General features: G+C 37.4%; 1 protein-coding gene across 3 annotated transcripts in view; it reads right to left on the minus strand.

Annotated features, from left to right (window-relative positions):
- The window catches only part of NWD2 (NACHT and WD repeat domain containing 2), a 51,810-nt gene that overhangs the window by 13,024 nt on the left and 17,355 nt on the right, over nt 1–21,431 (minus strand). For 2 of the 3 annotated variants that reach the window (XM_077177627.1, XM_054633371.2), the window contains exons 2-3: nt 17,704–17,792; nt 12,620–12,736 (exon numbers count right to left, since the gene is read on the minus strand). In XM_077177627.1, coding sequence (XP_077033742.1) covers nt 12,620–12,736; nt 17,704–17,792 — 206 coding nt within the window. Of the gene's footprint in view, nt 1–12,615; nt 12,743–17,703; nt 17,793–21,431 lie in introns of those variants that run through there. The other variant, XM_077177628.1, reaches the window with a different exon arrangement.

The raw sequence follows: 21,431 nt of genomic DNA on the forward strand, positions 1-21,431 counted from the left end.
CTGATAACTTCAGACCAGCCTCAACCAGCCTCAGCCCAGTTTTACTGGTCCTTTAATGGAGGCATAGAAACAAACCCCTTTGTTTTACTGGAGAGTACAGAAGTGACTAGCACTGGTTTTCTGAAGGACTGTGGTATCACAGCCCAGGCTGGGAGCAGGAGGCATGCTGAGTAAGTGTAGCTGTTTTCTACTGAGAAACTAATGCTCAAATGCTGGGTTACACCAAATAAACACACCAGGTTCCTGGGGAACAGTTACTTCACCCAAATGCCCCTTCTCTAGATGCACTGCATGTTTTCCATCAGCAGTGGCCCTAGTAAATAAAAAAAATACTAAGGGCTATAAACAGACTATATGTATTTGCTGGAATTTTTATCTACTATTTGTTTCTAAGCTGCATGACAGGCTGCATAGCAGGCACAGGCTATGAAAACTGCATCTTCCCATGTTAGAGGAGAGGCTTGGAAGTACCTCCTTCCCTTCACTCTTTTGGTGTCATTCTGGTTAAATTCCTATCTATCTGTATAAATGTAATCTATCAGGGTACCACAAAGCCAGTCCAACCTTAGAGGCCTCAATGAGAAGCTCTGAACTTCACTTTTCCTTCAGGAGCTTCAGCGTCTGAACTGCATCTGTGTCAGAGGCTTGCAGCAGCCTCTGGAAATATCTGCCCCATCTCCATTTCCCTATACATTCAGGTAAATATAGATTTCTTCTTAGAAAAATGAAGAAAAATTAAGCAATAGGATTGAAAGTAAACAGAATTTCTCACAATCTTCATGTTGCTTCATACTTAGTCTGTAAACAAGAATTACCACTATTTCAGATCCTTTTGAAATATATTATAGTACTCAACAGTAAGAACCCAAAACTTCAATTTGTGATAACAACATTGCAGGATTTTGATGAATATTTTAGGGAATTATTTTTAAAGGGAACTATAATGTTTACACTGTGTTCACTATCAATAGACAGTTTTATATGCAGGCTCGTGAACCAAAATCTCCCACCTGATGAGTCATTTTCCTCTAATAGTAAAACAACAAATTAAAACTCATGAGATTGAAGGTGATTGAACTGTATAAAACGACCAGGCTGACAAATGCATAAAACCCTCAGCAACCATTTGTGTCTAACAAAACTTTCCAGAATTAGCACAGAGCAGCCTCAGCAGCAGCCTTGCTAGATTTCACAGAATCACAGAATGGGTTAGGTTGGGAGGGACCTCAAAGATGATCTACTGCCAAGTCTGCAGCCTTGGGCAGGACACCTTCCAACAGACAAGGCTGCTCAGAGCTGCATCCACTGTTGTTTCCATCAGGAGTGCTTTGTTGAGGCTGAAATCACTATTAAATGAAGGTTAAAAAACTACTGTCTGTACAGTGGGAAGTATTTTTCATTCTAATATTCTTGGTGTGGAAGGAGATTGAAATTATAGGTGCAGTCACATTAATGACCAAAAGGAGGACACAAAGAAGATTTAGATTTGATCTTGAGTATGAGGGATTCACATGGCGTGTCGTATGATTAGTTCAGACATCAACACTAAAATATTAATGAATTCTGATGCCATACATTATCTTAAAGCAGAACAAGCTGAAATTTTAGATATAGTTAATTACAGCTAAGATATTTGGTGGTAATTTTAATAAAAAACAGCTGTCAAATAACAGCAAATTATATTAATTACTGATTGGTTTAATTAATCTTTTTTTATGAAATTATATATTGACATCTGTAAATGAAGCCATTTGAGAAGTCAGATTTGTAATGTTTTATGGAGTGGTTTCAGGTACTTGACAGCTTAAGAGCAATACTTTTTTTGCCATTTTGCCAACACAGATCTGATCCAATGACCTTTTGCTGAATTACTTGGAACCAGTCCTTTGTCTTCGTCTTTGTGAAGATGTGACACTGAAGTGCATACCTATGGCCTCTCTGTCTCTTCTCACAGCAGTCCTGGATAGCCAGCTTTTTGAAGCATAAGCATTCAAGAAATTATCTTTGAAGGAATCAAATCTAACCACAGCTAATTTTTAAACTTAATATACTTCCTTGTGTACAGGGCTAAGCATTCCTTAACCAATTTGGTTTAGCAAGATCTATGAGAAATTACAAGTATTACTGTCCCCATGCGGCACAGGAATTAAGCGCAGGGAATTACGGCTAGGCCGGGACTCAGAGCTGGGACAGGTCTGCAATGGTTAGTCATAACCACATAGCGGAAGCTGTTTTTTCCTAATTCTCAGCTTTGCCCTTCTTACAGAAACTGCTCACTACTGAAGGAGGAAAGCCCTGACCCCTTGTGATGACATCCTGAGTGACATTTCAGCCTGCTCAATTAATATAAGCTTAGACTAAGATCACTTATTCAAAGAGGAACAGCTCCACTAGGAGAATGAGTATCTCACATTATTAAAGAGGTGCTCAATGCTGCACACTGTGGGCTGAGATTTGGAGGGATTTAAGTGCTTTTAAAACACCTTGGGGGGTATTAAGTTCATCTGTTGTCAGGGGTTGGGAAAGGCTGGTCCTACTGATGTTTCAGAGGTGTCCTTCTACCATTGCCAGGAGAGCTGTGGATTGCAGTCTGGATCATGCCATGCCTCAGCAGGGGACAGGGCAACCACCTGGAGCAAGGCATGAAATAACAAAGCACATCCATGGTGCAAAAGCCCAGTGTCAAAACCTCCCCTGAACTGGAAGAAGGACAAGTCTGTGGTCACCAGGTATAAACCCCACTCATCAGGCCTCAGAGAGTGAATGGTTGGGTCACAGTCACACGTCAAAGGCCCTGCTACTGCAGCTCCTTTCTGTGCAAGCAATCTCATAGCATTGAACATTAGCAACTGAGTGTTAACTGCAACAGAAATATGAATGCTATCTTTCCACAGTTTGCATGACTAACAAGGGCTACAAAGTCCTCTAGATCCCTCTCTCCCCTATGGTCACTTACTATTCACTGCCTTCTGTTTATCCTGGGGTTAGAGACCTAACTCCCTGCACCCTCAGCCTTTGCTTCAAGGCTTTCTCCCTTTTGTAGTAAAATCTTTCTTATGAAATAAAACCTTTTTTTACTCTTTAAAGCCATAGATTTCAGTCAAATAGCCATTTTTTCTCAGACAAATACGTTTTTTTCTCTACTGCTTACTGGGATGTTCACACACACGTTGGCTGGTAAAATGTATGTTACTATGCAGTGGATCAGACTTCTTTAGACAAAAGAGACACATAAAGAAAAAAATGTAAGTGAAATATTGACATTTATATCTAGCACCAGGCTTAAAAAACCTCAGATTTAATAAAAATATTTTTTCTAAAAAGCATACTTACTGTAATCAGATTACAGTACCCCTCAATTTCTTTCAGTTGCTATATTTGTATGTATGGAGACAGAATCACTTCAGCATCACTACAAGAAATGCTCCATTGTTTTAAAGTCTTACTTTTTACATGAATGCTGGCTACATTCCATGTCTTGTCTTTCATATTGAATTTGGAGGTGGTCAGACAGTACATTTGCACGTGCAAACCTGCCCAGGAAGCCTTTCCAGTTAAGGAAGGCACACAGAATGGTAACATGTCTTGTGTGCAGAAATGTGGGATTAGCTGATATAACCAAATACACAGTAAACCACATCTTGAAAATCTGAAACAAATGGTCAGGATACCAGTTTTTAAGGGCCTTTAACATCCCATCCTCAGAAGTTTAGTACAACAATAGCTCTTTCTGGTTTCTTGCAGGTATATGATAACTCTGTTCTAACAGTATCCTGTAGAAATCACTTATGTGATATAAAATATGCAGGTCCAGCCAGACATGTTTTTTGGAAAAAAAAGAAAATTAAAATAACACGATTAGCTGGGTCCTTGCCTGCCAGGCCTTGAAACCAAGAATTTGCTACCAAAAAGAAAAAAAAAAAAAAAGAATGTCCCACTTTATTATTTTTTTATAACTTAAGGGAACAATAGCCAACTTATTTCAAATTCAAAGCAGAAATGCTAATGGCTAAACAATAGTGAATCATCAGATCTAAAGCCAGAAAAGTATGTTTACTTCAATTTATCTCAATGGAATATACATGTTAATTGCTTGTTAGGGCAAACTCCAAGCTGTTGTACCAGAAACTGAAACCAAGGTGAAGAAAGCTGTAATACTATGCTTAAATGAAGCCAAGTTTTAGGAAGCTGGAGTTCCAGAGTAGCTGGTGCCCAGGAAATGTCCTGAAAAGAACTGCCTCTACTCCTTTTTATTGAACTTCTGGCTGCAATGAGGTACAGTGTAAAGACCTCATGATAGAAACCCAGGGAGAATGTCCTCCAAATAAATAAATACATTTGATGGCTCTTCTTCCCAATCAAAGGAGAAAAGTTATGTTGCACTGGTATTAAGTCTTCCAAAAATACTACCACTAGAAATTAAAAATATGAAAAAACCACAAAAATGTCATAATCTGTGACTTCTGGGATGTACAGGTCAAAGTGTCTTTTAGAGCAGCATTTTTCTTCTCTGCCAAGATCTGTAAGGCAGTACAGCTAATCAGAAAGAACATTAGAGCTGCTGCAGATCTCCTAAATCCTCTTTCCTACTTTTACTACATCTCAGTATGGGAACTTTTAAGTTCCTGATACTTTTGCCACTGACTCAGACCATTTATCCATAAAATGAGGATAGTGATAGCTTGCAAAAGAAACCTTTTATTTTGAGTATTTCTATTTTGATATGCAAAGGATGTGTATTTATGTATCAGCAGTGATGGAACTGTTATTTTACACTGTTTGTCCTTTTTAGTTTTTAAGGGAAAAATGAGACCATAGGCAGCATCAAACATTTTCATTTGCTTTTTCATTTCATTTGCTTCAACCTATGGAAATAGGTTGAAGCTGTGAATAAATAGAATTAATTTTAGAACTTCAGCTGAATGTAGAAAACACAAGAAATACAATTTTTAATTGAAGTTGCTGAAGTGAATAGGAAACTGAAGGCATAATAAAGACGTTTCTGTACTGAGAATTGTTTTTCCCCCTGCCCAGACATATATTTATGTTCCCTGGCTTGAGAAATATTGCAGTGTGTTATTTCACAGAAGCATGCCCTAATTTCTGTTTTCCCTTTTTCCCTGGAGACATTGCAGGAGCACCCTGGGGGGACTGTATCAGTTTCAGAAACTCAAGGCAGGTCTTGGTTTCAGTTAAATGAGAAACAAAAAGGATTGTTGAACCACCTTGTAAGAAAACTGACTGCAACTGGGACTGGAAGGATGAGGTGCAAGAGTGCTGAAGTGTTTTGCTGTGAGTACAGTTCCTGACATAAAAGGTGTAGAAAAGAAGAAAATGATGGTGAAGTTTCTTGATGCTTGACCTGTCTTTCAGAAAACTAGAGTGGCAAAACCTGGCTATAAATGAGCCAATTCCCTCAACTCCGAACTTCACCCATAGTGCAGTATTTTTAAATCTCAAAGCTTTCCCTAGTGGTAGGGATGAAATAAGGATGAGTAATTTCTCAGGACATAGTGTGTAGGAGCTACCAGTCTATCATACAGAGTGAATGTGCTTCCTCAGAAGAAATTCATGACCTACTTCCTTGATACAGTCTGCTTCATCAGAACTCTCTCCTGGCTGAGAAAGTGTCAATGGTCTTTCTCCACAATCTCCCTGTCTTCTACAGGATCATGCAGCACCAAATTAATTTTGTTGCCTTTTCCTTCACTGCTTATTCTTGCTGGGTCTTTGATCAGCCTGAGCATAGATGCAGGTGAGAAAATCAGTCAAAAAAGTTATAAATAGGGAAGAGGTCAGTGAATAAAGATAGCATAGAGGAAGAACTGGAGATTTTGCCTGCCTCTGCCTAAAGATCTGAGGTGCTCAGGTGCTCACTCTGATTCTCCTCCAAACAAATGTGTTATTCTCACTTTGCTATATTTTTGAAATTGCATGGGAGATTTCTTGACAGGCATGTACATTTTCCTTTCACATAAAGCTCAGGACCTTGCGGGTAATTCCTACCACAGTCCAGATTTCTGGCAACTCTCTGACAGGTCCTGTAACACTTGACAAGAGTGGAACTGGGTAGAAAAACAAATCAAAAGGGTTAGGTTTACTAAAAGACTGCTGCACATAGCCCAGACTGAAGTCAATAACCTTGTCTGTGGAAATCACTGCCTTTACAGAGAATGAGGAATGCACCTTTGTTGGAAACAGCAAGAAGATCAATACTGTCTTTTAGAGGACGGCATAGTGCTGTAACCTTCCTTGCTTTGTAAAATAATCACAACACTCATCTAAGCCAGAAAGAATTGTGATCTGAAACCCTGTCTTGCATCTCACAAGCAAAGAGCGGCTAACGGGGAAAAGCTTCTCCTCCTACTGCTGCTTAATGTGCCCCCCTGAGTACCCAGGGACACAGATATCATGGAGTCAGAAAGGAGGAAGATACTCTGAACCTATTAGTGGAGTCCCTGGGAGGACAGGGCACTGGCTTCTGGGCCCCAAACCCTGGAGTCAAAAGCTGGCACTCTTCCACATTCTTACTGCCCTCTTTGGAATACTTTGTATGCAAGAAGGGGCCGTATCTTTTATTTTCTATAGAATATGCTCTTTCTTTTATTTATCAAAAAGGTAGCTTAGTTTCTGCATTCCCATTTTGGGATGGTATTTATTGTTAAATGGTGAGGCAAAGAGCTTAGATCGAGCTAAAAATTAAATAGTGCCTTTCTATTGGGATATCTTCATGACTTTTCTAACACTAATTTTTACACAGTAGGTTATTTGACTTACAATTAATGGTAAGCATACAAACAGTGAATGTTAAGTACTGCCTGAAGGTAATGGGTCAGATCATTAGCCAAATTTTAAAAATTCTGCAGCAGATGTCCATGGAAATGAAAAGAACATGGCAAAAATACATATATGCCACTCAACTGAATGAAAACACTGCCTTGCCTGTGCCATGCACTTGTGTGGCTGAGAGGCACAGGATACAGACTGCCAAAGCCTGTGGCCAGCTGGTGAACTGTGTTTCCAGCCATGAGCAGCCCTGGTATACTAAAGCATTTTAAAACCGTTTCAAGCATTAAAGTAATTTCTGTACTATGCAAAAGAGCTAACAAGAAAAGAACATGTAATTTACTCACAATAATTGCAGTCTCCCTAGTTTTCTAAGCAAATATTCTGTGCTTCATTTTTTCAAGGTGGAACGAAATAAAAAGTTACTCTGTGAGTAACATGTGTTAGTTGATAAAATGTATGTTACTATGCAGTGGATCAGACTTCTTTAGACAAAAGAGACCCATAAAGAAAATAAGAAAGTGAAATATTGACATTTATATTTAGCACCCGGCTTAGAAGACCTCAGATTTAATTTAATATATGCTAGGTGCTAGCAGCACTATTAATATCTCTCTTTGAACTTACCAGCTGCCTGCTAAATATTGTAAAGTATGCTGTTTCTCTACACAGAAATAACATTGAAGGTTTAGAATCCCCTCCATCTCTCTCATTTCTGCAGAATAGCTGATGCTGGATTTTTGACCTACAGATTTATTTGCAGGGCAGATCATTGTGTTTAACTGATTACAGTACTACCTCAGAAGATGGTTTGCTAAAGTTCTTGAGGGTCATGAGAAAATAAATTGCATAAATCTCATGCAGCCTATTTCTTCCTCTACACATTACATAGAATGATGGAAATATGACTTCATGTTAATCGTATTCTGGCTAATGTGGTCATTCATATTAAATATAATACTTAACCTTTCTGGAACGCAGCACCAGAAATTGCATTTATGTCAAGAAAAAGAAGTACAATGGCTTAGCAGAAAATATGTGCAGTCTTCTGACTGAAAATGCAAGTTATTTTTAGACTATACAAAAACCCATGCAGTTTCTGTGTTACATGGAAAAGCTGTCTGATCAATCTAGTACCTGTTTCCAATGGGCCAAGTATCAAAAACAGTTAAGTATTTAAGATTTAGAGAATCAGAAAGATACATTCCCATCCCTAAAGCAAATGAAGGAATTCACTTACAATAGCTTAATCACGTAATATCAGCTCATGCTTGATTTTACTTTCTGTGTGTATGTGTTATTCAGAGCCAAACTATAGGGAAAGGGATAACATCCTTTGCCTTTTAGTCTGGAGGCTGTGAAAGAAGAGCAAAGTTTGCTGGGGGGAAAGCTGTGTATTTTGTCTTTAAAATTGATCACTTTGTTTTGAAGGGTTTCAAAATACACAAAGCTCTACTTTGATTATTTACAGAAGAATCTTTCCTGTTGGCCAAGTCCATCTAAAACAGGATTAATATCTGCAGACATGTACTTTACTCCAGATCAATGCCAAGAAGTCCTATGGAGCCATTCCTGATATGACCCCAAACCCGCTTATATTAGAGGGAGTTTCTTACTTAGATGGTTTTAAAATCAGATGCAGAGAGAGAAGAAAAGTAATAATTTGATATTTCTTTCTTGGAATTTACTTTACTGGAAGAAGTGGACTGTTCTGCCATGTCTGGCTTCACATATTTATCTTCATTCACTTAAAAACAAATATATAAAAATAAATAGAGCTGTGTCCTGGGGGAAAATGAAATACTGAAATGCCCAAGCACAGATAACTTCTGCTGAATTCCCCAAAGCACTGGGTCCTCAGCAAACCCCCTGAACTGGATGTTTTAGTATAGATACATTTGCCTGACTTTTGCTTCCCTAACTTAAAGTGTGTGGAGAATTTCCCAGGAAAGCAAAAGCAAAATATAACTTAAGGATTCCAGACCTTGTGTGTACTTAGTTTTTACATTAGGAATTAACCTTAGAGTAACACCAGAACTGAAACTGGAGTTGATGAGATCCAGCAGAGCAGTAATAATATAATTTGGAATTTTCTCTGATCTGGAATGCACTCAAAATTAATTATCAACCATTTGTACTAAGAAGAGAGACAGCAGCAATATATTTCATGGAACAATTAAAGCATGTATTATACTGAAGAACACAAAGACACAAACAGTTGAAACATTCCAGTCCATAATTTACCATACTTCCTCTTCAATTTCAGCGTGATTTAAGGACATGCCAAATATCGTAAATTGCTAATGTTATTTTAAAATCCTACTGAAATTCCAAATTTATAATGCTAGATTCTTTAGGTCTGTGGAAGTTGAGAGAGTGTTATGGTTCCCTAGGAAGTGTTCAGGAAGGGATTCCTGCATTGCTCCTGAATTCAGGCCTGTCAGTTGCTTCCTCCTGCCCTTGCCCTGGACTGAAAGTGCAGAAAAGAGCTTTTATACATCCCCAATAGGTCTGTGGAAAAAGGAGCTTCAGAAATACTCTGTGGGTACCTCAGCAGACCAGTGAAATCACAAAGCCTGATGCAAGAGCTCAGGTTACACTTGTTACAACTCTTGAGGACGTGGTGAGACCCAGTTCAAAGTGTTTGGTGATTCTCGTATCTCTGAGTGGTCACCTGCTCTCCATCAGCAAACAAGGAAGAGAACTGGTTATGGATGCCATGAACAGGTTCAGATTAAGAACAAGCTGCTGGCAATTTGAGAGGGCTAATGTAAATTCCAGTTGCTGTTCAGAGTACATTGAGAATGTTTTTAATATTCTTTGGCCCAGATGTTTTAAATGATAGGTGGAGATAACCTTTAAGGTTTGCACAATCCCAAGCATTAATTGAGCAAACCTTTACAGGTAACAGACTGACCTTTAATTTCCATTTATCTCTTTCATTTTACAATCTTTCAGGACATAGTCATGCAAGGACAGCAGTTCAGGCAGATGGAAAAGCACCTATGTGTTATAATTTTCAGGATGTATGTAAATGTAAAGGTTCCAGTGATGCACTAAATCAGTTTTTTCTTTGGTATTGTTGTGCAATATAGAGTTTAAGCAGTTCACAATTTAATAAATATACTGCATTTCAGTCTTCCCATGTAGATTCCTAAGACAAGAAATCTCCATAAAATTTGTATGAAAAGTATTTTCCACTCATAAATGAGTCTTCATAAATTATTCTGTAGATCAAAAATAGCATGGTATGTATTTACCTAGAGTAAAACTGTGAGTATTTAAATCATTTAAATGAAAATATAATAGGCACTGATTTTATACAGCAGAAAAAACCACAAACAAAAACCACAACCTAACAAATAACCCCAGCTTAACCAAAATCCAAACAACTTCCCTCTCCCTTAACTGAATCAAGTATTAGTAGAGGTTAGGCAGCAGTTAAGAGAAGAACTGTACATTCCCAAAGTCACAGGAAATTAGTTTTGTATTTTTATCAGAACAGTCTCCTCCTTGTGCTTATGTGTTAATTTTGATTATATTGTTTCATATTTGGAGAAAAGCTTGGGACTTCCAACTTATTCACTGCACTAATTTAAGGACTGAATTTCATTTTCTCTCCATCCAATATTACAATGCAGGCAAAAATTGCCATAAAAAAACACTTTCTAAAATCAGTATATATCAAGTAGCTAATTCTGAATAGTTCCATTTAATCCCAGATCTGTGTCTCAATTCAAAAAGTGGTAATTGATAACTAAAAAAAACCAAAACCAACAAACCAAGCCAACAAAAAAAAAACCCAAAAAACCCCACCAGCTGAAAAGAAGTGGTACATTTTATAGAACTTTCTCAAGAAATGGCAGGTTGCCCAAAGCCTGCAGTGCCAAAGTCAATTTTTCATTATGTTACTATAAATTAAAAATAATTATGCTTGCTGCAATAGAATCATCTCCAATTTTTGTTGTAAATGAAATAAGCCTCATCTTACTATGGTACAACAGAGAGAAAAATAAATGTGCATAAACAGATTTCTCTGGTTTTGCCAGTCTAGTCACTGGGAGTGCTACTACTTTGGCCCATACTTGGAAAACCTGAAATAAACATTGAAGTCATTGGCTCACTGCAACCTCTTTGCTAACTGTTTCATTCTGTTTAAAAATTCTGATTCAGCTTGATTTCTTTAGTAACAATATCAGGCAGGCAGTTTTTAAAAGCTTCAAGACTCTGAGCTGCTAAAATATGCAGCAATAGTATGTGACAAGGTTTCCTTCACTATCAGAGATTTTACAAATCATGTCTAAGGACACTGAGTGTTGCTACATGAAAACCTCCATGCCCTTCTGTTCCAACTCTAGTTTTTTTCATCAAAGGGAAGATAGAAAGTAGAAAAATAAACCCAGAAAACTAAATATAGTCACACAAGATGAAAGCTACCCAAACTCTCTAGAGATCTGGGCCAGTGCGTGCTTGTGAAAAATAGTGTCATGACAGCATCAAACCCAGCCCAGACTCTGTACTCCAGATGCTGGGTTCTTATGGTGAAGCCTTTGTTCTCCAGAAAGTGAGGCAAACAGGTGAATGAATAAGAGCCAGAGAGATGGTTGTAAGGGTGTGATAGAAGTACAGAGTGACACATGCTTGTCTGATCTTTGGCATGGAGAGAGGTGATCTCCAGCCTTCACAGCAGGCAGTGTTTTGTATCCTTTCCATCCCACTGGATTCAGTTCACAAAATCTTTAACATTCTTCACTTAAAAAAATAATCAAGGACTTGCCGTTTTTTCTCTGCCTTATTATGACAAGACTAAGATTTAGAGTTGACTTAGCTACGTTTAGACACAAATGAGAAAAACTTTGTAGCTTTTGTAAAGTATTTTCTTGGCAAATATAGTATAGAAAGGAAAATTTGGGATAGAAAGCATGGTGTTAAGACTGTTTTGCAATGAAGTCTAGCAAGTGACCATGGAGAGAACAATCAGTTGCACATCAGTATATCAGAGAGGACCTTATCACTCTCTACAACTTCCTGAAAGGGGGTTGTAGTCAGGTGGGGGTTGATCTCTTTCTCCAGGCAGCAACTGACAGAAGGACACAGGAGGAGACAGTCATGTTCTGCTGTGTCCTTGGCTGCACCAAGGGAAATATAGATTGGATATTAGGAAAAAGATTTTTACAGAAAGGGTGATCAAATACTGGAATGGTCTGCCTGGGGAGGTGGTGGAGTCACCATCCCTGGATGTGTTTGAACAAAGACTGGATGTGGCCCTCAGTGCCATGGTTTAGTTGAGGCGTTAGGGCATGGGTTGGACTCAATGATCTTGAATGTCTCTTCCAACCTAGGGATTCTGTGGTATCACACACTCAGAGCCTCCTCAGGTTGTCACTGACTTCCAGTCTCTAACACCTGCCATACTAAATTGTCCTGGGTTTGTGACATGAAAGAGCAAATGCTGATCAGAGCAGATCTTTGCTGCTGCTGCTTTTTTGTAAGTCTTTCTAGGCCAGCTGATAATGCATGTGTGAGAAGTACCAAGAATTAATTAACTGTGGACTCCTTAAACAAGTTGTCAATAATTCTGTTGTGATAGAAGTACAGTCATACCCATCTTGCTATGAGGACTGATCATTAAAGATCCTTCTTTCCACTAATACTGAGTAATCACTGTTAATCTACAGAGCTGCATAGGGAAATCTTTGCACAGCAAATGCACAGCGATGAGCATAAAGCATTCCAGAAAGAAGAAAATCATGCATTTGTTACTGAATCATGCATGTTAGGATAGATAACATTATATTTTTCTTGTAAGGTAAAACATTATTTTTATACCCACAACAAAACATGGACCTGCAGAACTTTTCAAGCAATCTTCAAGCAGCTTCATGCGAGTCTTCTGCAGCTCAGGACTGTCCCATTCATCTGCTTCAACTCCCCAGTATAAGTCTATGACCTGGAAAACAGTATGCAACAGAGTTACTTCTTGTATGCTCTTTCTACCAATCAGATTGAAAATGAGCTTTGCCAACATCCTGTGCACTAAGCTTTGCTCTTCAGTGTGGTAAAATGCAATGAGTTCTACATCCAGTCCTTACACAGACTGGCAGAGTTTCCTCATACAAATGAGAATTCCAGCCTCTTACTTTCCCTTCCAGATAGTCCCTCCTGGGACAGCCTCTCATTTCATAGTCATATGGAGATCAGCATGACAAGATCTTGATTTGATGCAGTCTTTTATTTGCTACTAGATTGCATATAATGGGTAGATAAGAATAATGAGAAAGAATTGAAAAAAAATCCTGGCTCCATGAAAATTAATGGGAATCTCACTGTGAATCACAGTCAAGACCATGACTTGACACCCAGTGTCACTTGTATCCACAGGATACAAACTCATCCTGTGCACATGGCTCAAAAGAAAGAATAACAATGGTTTTACATTATCATACGTCCTTTGTTAGCTGATCCTTGCACTTTGGAAGCAGAGATTGTAGAGATATGCAGTGGCAGAGAGCTTGCTGTCCAGCCTTTCATATTTAGCTACAGACTCAGTTTTATGACCTTAATTAGTTGCAAACATGCTCCTGGAAGAAACTATTCATGTTATACTTATTTGAACAAATTAAGTGATGACCTGTGATTTCATTTTAACTAAAAGGCTGAATTCTTACAGTGGGAAACCAAATTTAAAAAGATACTGATTTAAAATCATACTGATCCTAAAGTATGATTTACTTTAGGAGCAAAACTCATGGTACAGGCTAATACTCTCTCATTTACTACTGATTCTTAACATCTTGTATGCAATTTTAACAAAAAAATGTCTAAATGGATAATTAAAAAAAAACCAATCAAAATTGTGTTAATATATGAATATAGTACAGAATTACAGTTTATTTTAATATTGTTTGTTCTGTGGAAGCAGTCTGCAAGAAACAGAATCATAAAATTAGCTGTTGTCCAAACAGATTATAAAATTAGCCTGAAGATTTAATATAAGAACTAATAATGAGTTGATGTAAAATTAAATTTCAGCAGTTTACAGCTGGTTAATCTTCCTGGGAAATTTCTCCTACCAATACCAAAGTGTAAGACCAAATCCTAGAGCTATTTTTGCTGATGTGTAATTGCACTATCAATAGTTTGATTGATTATTTCTGCCTTAAAAGTTTGTGACTCATATCAGTGTTTGCTGCAGCAGGCACATTGTTACCAAACATGACAGGTAGTGTCCTGTGTGACTCATGAGGAGTGAAAAAACCCAGGTATGGAATGCATTGACTGTAAATGAAGGTATTGAGTGTATTTTCTTGGCAGTCTAAGTGTAGCTTACACTGCCAAGAAAATACACTCAATATCTTTACAGAAACTCAGTTGAAAAATTGCATGCAGGAACATGCATTTTCTGCTCTACAAAACTGCATTTCCAATAACCTTCCTACTTCCCTCACTTGCACAGATTTCTGTCCTTTCTTTTTAGTCTCATTAGGAAAAAGAAGTGTTCCCTTCTTCCCCCTACTTTCTAATATTTATTAATGCAACTTTATTATTGAACTTCACATTGTATTAATCTGTGATTACTTGCATGATGTATGATAAAACTTAAATATTATAAAATCCTTCAGATACCAATCTTAGCATATAGTAAAAAATGTTTTAATTACTTGTTGAATGAATTTATTGTGCTGCTGCAGTTCTTCTGAAATGTGAAAGCAATTTCTATTTTAATTAACTGTTCAGAAATCACATTAATTCTGAAAATGTGAAGAAGAAGGTCCCTGGAGTACCAGACAATCACAGGGGCTCAGTGGCTGTTTGTTATTTTATGGGGTAACAGTTTTGGTGCATAATATCTTAACATGATACAATTTGATCCTGCAAGAGTAAATATTTTACTAAACAAACCCCTGAAGGCACCAAAAATTTCTAAGTAAGGTCTCATCAGTTGATCATTATGCTAACTAAAATAAATAGGATTTACAAAATTAAAGAAATGGAACAAGGAGACAATTATATCTGATTCTGAAGCATGTTTTTACTTATATTTGGAAACCTGTGTGCCAAACACTCAATCAAACTCTCAGCAAGGCTGCCAAGGTCATATGACAACTAGTGGCCTCTGCAAGAGTTCCTTACCCACGGAGGACTGACACTGCTCTAGTGCAATTCCACACGAGTCACCTAACAAGAGACTCTTCATTCATAATTCAGTGTTTCCTTTTGCTTACTTTAGCTTTTGTCCTACCAATCCTACAGTTTCACAGATTTTGCTTAGGAGATAAAATTATTTTATTTTTATCACTTCCAAGAGCTTAAAAAAGAACTACAATTTCCATCCATGCAGAGTTCTACTTTCCTTCTACCATATATATGCTGTCGAAAATTATTTGAAACAGTTCATTGTTTTGAAGAAGAAAAGTGTATGTTGCTAATTAACTATGTTTGGTTAGCCTCCCAAAATTTTCAATTACAACTACTTTCTTTAACCTCTCCATCCTCTCCTGTAAAAATACTGTATTTCAGGTCAAAACCACCATGAGTTCTGAAGTATTTTTCTCAGCTTATTTGCCTTCTTAGCCAATAAAAAGTGTGTCTTTTTCTGAAATATTTTCTGATACAATGAAAAAAAGTCCATCAAGCTAACAAATTCATAGTGTAATTGAAGATAGTCGGTTCTGCTTCCACTCATATGGTGATTATGTCCAGGAAGAGCTCCCACCAGATCAATGATTCCTACAGATCTCATGCTTTGCAGAAACTGGAACAGTTTTGAGTGCAGCCATGTGACTCAGTGAACCTTGCAGTAATGCATGTACTCAAATGCTTTTCATTGGGTCATGATTTATTAGGTAGAGGGTGTCCTGAATAGTGCATTTGTGGTAGTCACATGTGAGTTAGTTCTTGTTTGGTCAGTACAAGATTACATACCAGGATGAAAAGTTATGTGCTCTGCTCTGTACAGAGAAATATAAATTTACCCCTGTATCTGAAAATTACATAATATTTTTACACTGCATGTAAAACTGTAGTCTTGACTTTGCATGCTAACCTAAGAAATTTAGTGTATCAGAATAAGAAAAAATAAAGGTCTTACTAAAGCCTACCTCAGAGTCTCTTTCAAAAGGCTTTGCTACTTTTCCTTGGTTATTTTTTTACATCTTCCTACTTTGCTTCCCCAGAAATGTGATAGCTTTCTAGCAGTTTTCTGAATTGTGTCAGTAGAGCTGTCTTTCAAACCTCATATCACATAAAGATGCTGGTGTTGAAACTATGTAATAAAATAATTTGCTTCCATGAATATTAACTAAAGTTAATTGTTTGTCCCCTAGAGACTACATTACAATTTATTTGAAGAAAGACATGTGTCCCCTCACAAAGAATTCAGTGGATTATGATCTACTTGGAAGAGATGTTTCCTTCACCAAGAAGGCTCCTCAAAGACAACAGAAATAAGGGGTTGATATTTTTGATGAATGCCACATGGTAGTAATACAAGAAAAATATTATTTAAATATCTTTTGCTATTCTTTTCATGTACCACTGCAGCTGGGACTTCCCAATCAGCTGATGAGCTAGGACCTTCAGATGAAATTCTTTTATAGCCATAATCAAAAATCACTGGAATTTACCATCATGCAGATTCAGCAACTCCACTGTAACTCAGGGAATTAAAACCAAATATCCTAATTTAAGAACTTGTTATTTTGATTAAAAACCAGCTGCATGTGCATCAAGAATAATACACTGGGAGGAACAGGATGTTGCATAAAAGGCATTAGCTGTTCCCAAGCTACACTCTGGAGAGATGAATTTTTGGGGTCACTAAGTATGCAAGGAAAACTTGTGGATGCAGAGCCAGAATTTTTGGAAGACTGAACAACATTTGTGCAACATCAAAAGCTGTATCTGTTTATCTTAGCACAGAAATGGTTCCAGGCCTGCTCACATATAAAGGACTGTGAATTAGGACATATCTGATTTAAAGTATCAGTGACTTTAACAGTGTTGCCAAACACACCTGTTTTGAATCAAATACAACTCTTTTTATTACCAACTGGCTCTTGCCAAAGATGTGTATGAGTCTATTTCTCTCATAGAAAGAGAGGAAAACACAAACTTATTGAAGCAATGGGAATGCTACAGTTGACATTAAAGAAAGCAAGTTCCATAGTACATAATCACAATAAAAATGCACCATGTTCAATTCATTTTGGTAATCAGTTTTGGCATTCAACTGGTAAATTATTTTCTACGTTACAATGGAACTTAAATATGGTTTCTAGAAACACAACACAGTAATTCAGATGTAACATTAGTTCTTATATACTCTGAATACCTAAAAGAGAGGTGGTGCTTTTTCATCTATTCAGAATTTACCTAAAATCTGCTGTAAAATAAGTCCATCAAAGTTCTGAGAGAGCAAGGCTTGTTTAGCCTGGAGAAGATACAAATGAGAGGGGATTTTATCCAAGCACACAAATAACCTAAAGGTGAGTGTCAAGAGGAAGTAGCCAGGCTCTTCTTGATAGCACCAAGCAACGGAACAAGAGGCAATGGGCAGAAACTGGTGCACAGCAAGTCCCACCTAAACATGAGGAAGAACTTCTTCACTGTGAGGGTGACAGTGCACTGGAACAGACTGGCCAGAGAGGGTGTGGAGTCCTCTTCTCTGGAGGTGCTCAAAACCTATTTGGATGCAATCTGATGCAACTTGCTCCAAGTGAACCTGTTTTAGCAGGGGAAATGGACTGGATGACCTCCAGTCGACCTTCCAACCCCAACAATTTTGCATGTCATTATGTGAAATAAAAGTTTTTGTAATTTTTTCTATTTTACCAATGACATTTAAAAATGTTATCTGTTCTAAATGGAGTTAATTTCAAGACAAATTAATACAAGATTCAACACAACGAAACCTACCTGAAATTCCAGGCCATAGTTTTCTCTGCAGAATTCTCTCAGCTTAGGATACACATGTTCTCTTAAGGCTCTCCTTTCTGCTATTGTATCTGTGTTGTGGAAAAAGATGCTATTAACAATATTTATACAAACTCTTCTTTTAGTCAGGGATACAGATTTTTCACTTAAAAATGAATCCTTAACACACACAGAGCGCTAATGAATATCAAGTGCTGGGATCTTATCTCCAAACTGTATGTTGTACAACACAGGGAAGTATTAGCATGTGTAAATATATGTAAAATCACATAAATGTGTTTGTATGTGTCAAAATTATGCTTCATACACATTTTAATGTGGCAGCATATTACAATTCAGTGGAGCTGAATTCATTTTGTAATTCAGCAGTCAGAATTTCTTTATTGTTTTGACTTCTATTTAGTTTCCAGAAAGTTGAATTTCACAAATAAGAAACACCATGGAAAAAAGAGATATACCAAAGATGAAAGAGATCTCAATACTCAGAAACAAATCAATAACATGAACTAATAACATTGTCACAAATGTATCACTTTCTTCACCATCTTTAATCTAACAGTATTCTGAAAGCATAATTCATCATTATTAGCATTATTTTTCTTTTGTCCAGATAATTCCTCCTATAATACCAAATACCCAGTTCTGACATCATGTAATTCTTACATGCAAAATGACATGTTTTGATAATGAAGTACCATATGGCAATGACACCAAAATTATTATTAAGTTCAGTATGTCCAAGTAAATCTCAACACATTTATATAAACCTACCACTTGCACATACAGTCAAATATGAAGTAAATTCAGTTAGTAGTGAAATTTTGTACAGCTAATAAATTTTATTCTCTTTCACAAGACTATGATATGTGATGGATTTTGCTATATTGTAACTGAGTTGAGAACATACAGAGATAGAGCACTGTTGCTAAGTTATTTCCAAAAATAGAACAAAACTGTTGTAAACCACTAGCTCTGAGTGCCATGTATTGAAAAATGAAGTGTTAACTTATAAATGATGAGGAACATCTACTGCAGGTAATGCATTATTTGTGTAACTGCCCTGAAACAAAACAATAGATTACAACTGATTTGATGCTTCCCATATTGTTGCAAAGAAGAGACATATAAGCAAATCTAGCAATGCTTTAGAGCCACAATCAGAGCCACAGCTGACAAACCCGAGTCAGATGTCTGTTCATAAAATCATGGTCACAGACTTATACTGTTTTCATCATAAAAAATCTAGGAAAGTGTGAAATCTGTAATTTAATTTAATATATCAAATGAATATTCTTCTCATTGTTTAAGTGTATCTTGGAAATATTACACAAATGTGTGGTATAATTACCACTTATTTGCATGAAAGAAAGCAATCCAGAAACATCCAGAGAATTATTTCTCCTGAAATCTTCACCAAGGTAAAAAAAGTCTGTAACAAAACGTTCAAAATACAGTCAGGTTTAATTCAGTTTATCTGAATTACCATGGTTCTTCCTTCACAAACTTTTGATGTGGAAAAAAGTCAGAGACACTTTCAGAAAACATCCCCTCTAAGTGGAATAATGTAATACAATGCATTTATGCTTTATTGTTCTAAAATATGCTATGCTTATGTGTTCTAACAGTGGTCCAGGGAGCATTAAAGTCCTTGCTACATCACAAGCTTTCCATTTGACTGTCCACATGCCATGCAAAGTGAGATTCTAAATCTAAAGTGCAGACTTATTTTATATCCAATCTGAACACTGTTAATGAGAGACCCTGCTCTGGGCTACATTTGTGTGAGTGTAGCCTCAGTTTCTCTGGGGCAGTCATTCCTCTCCCTGACACCCCCTGGCTTCACCAGCAGTGATGTGCCCAGCTCTGGGCACCCCAAATCAGGAGGATGGGGAGGAAACTGGAGAGGCTTCTGAGACAGGCCAGAAGCACACGGCCTACACAGAGAGATAGAGGGATCTAGTCCAGTGAAGAGTGCAAGAGGGAGCCAATGCAGCCAACAATTACATCCAAGGCATTTACAAAGATGATGGAGCCGAGCTCTTCATGCCAGAGAGCACAACAAAGACAAGGATAACATATTACATCTTGGAAGTTCAGCCTGGGCACCAGGAGAAGCTCCTTGGAGCTCTTCAAGACTCAACTAGGCAAGTTCATGGCTGATCAAGTTTCTGCTGACAGCACTCAGGAGGGAGGTTAGCCCATGACCTGACCTGAGTTCCCCTATCCCAAACCAAACCCCAATCCCCTGGATAACCTGCAGCAATCCTCAGGAGAACACGCCGGTTTGGCTTGGTTATCCAGGCTGCTTGTACACTGCCCGGGAAGACTTTGGCTCCTGTCTGGGCCAGTGGGAGCAAAGCTGTAGAGGAAAGCAGCTGGTCCCAAGGACCCAATGTCAATGCCATATATTTTTCAGGGCATTTTACTTTACATTGAGCTCAACCCTCACAAACATTTGGAATGCATTTGGTGAGAACCTGGAGTTATCTTCCTGTTTTTTATCAAAAAGGAATCCATGCACACCAAGATGTGAGTCAAAGTGTATTAGATAGTGATGATCAAGAGATTCACTTCACTTGCAGATCTGGCTGAATACAGACACTTCCTACAAATATTTAGGAATAGAGTGAAAAAACCAGCACTCTCAGCTTAGACCTGCCTGTGTCAGTACATAAAAGGGATGGATGAGTTGCTCCCTCCTTAGGATCCACAGTCATTAATTTTCTCTCATACTTTAGTGTCTAAGTCATCCTTTCCTTGCAGAATGTAGTACACAGCTAACAAGGCTAATTAGTCAGAGGGTCACACAATTCCAACACAGCAATATTATTTTGGTTCCAAAGCAATGGTGTTGCTGTACCTTGTGATAAAAGCTAAATGTGTAGTTTTTCTTTATTTTAAATACTTCATTTTTTTATCTTCACAGTAACTGAGACCCTTAGATCAGTGATAGAAGAATTTGTATTCTATTTTTTTTTTGCTTTAACACAGGTTAATTTTTGCATGCAAGTTTATGAAGACACAGAGCATCATATTTTCATGATCAAGTAGAATAAACTCTGTTGAAAACCGAGTTATTACTCAGTTACTGAGATAAACCAAAATGATTCTTGCATTTTTAAATGAAAATCAATAATGTCTACAGCCTGGTTATTAAGGAAGCAACAATCTACATTATTGTTTGCAGTTACTTAAATGTGACAGCAGACAGAATGGTCTTAGGGATATAAAATAGGTGAAGTTGAAGGAACAACAACAAAAAGGAATTTTTTCTGGAAAAAAGCAGAATTTTAAATGATAAATAGGAAATATTTTGCCTGAAGTTTACAACAGGTAAAACCATGTTCTCCTACTTTTTGTTTATGCACATAGGATTTATACTGCAGAACCCTGCTGGCTCTAGTTTTAGAAGATGGTGCTGCTCCCTGCAGCTTAACATGCAGAGTCTTGATCAGAAAATGAAACAACACACTGCAGGAGTAGTGCTATATTGTAATATGTTAGAAATGAAATAGATAAAATATAGCTTCAACTAGAACTGTGGTCTGGATAAGACACTTGGCATACCCATTCTCTATTTTTATTCCTCATTTCATATCTAATGGAGTGTGCTTATCTAATTGGAATTTGAGTCTGGTGCTGATATTAATTAATTTTAAGAATTCCTGCATTTGAAATCAGCTTTGAAACTTTAAGGAAACAGAAGTGTA

The sequence above is a fragment of the Agelaius phoeniceus genome, chromosome 4 (genome assembly GCF_051311805.1).
Source record: "Agelaius phoeniceus isolate bAgePho1 chromosome 4, bAgePho1.hap1, whole genome shotgun sequence".
Lineage (NCBI taxonomy): Eukaryota > Metazoa > Chordata > Aves > Passeriformes > Icteridae > Agelaius > Agelaius phoeniceus.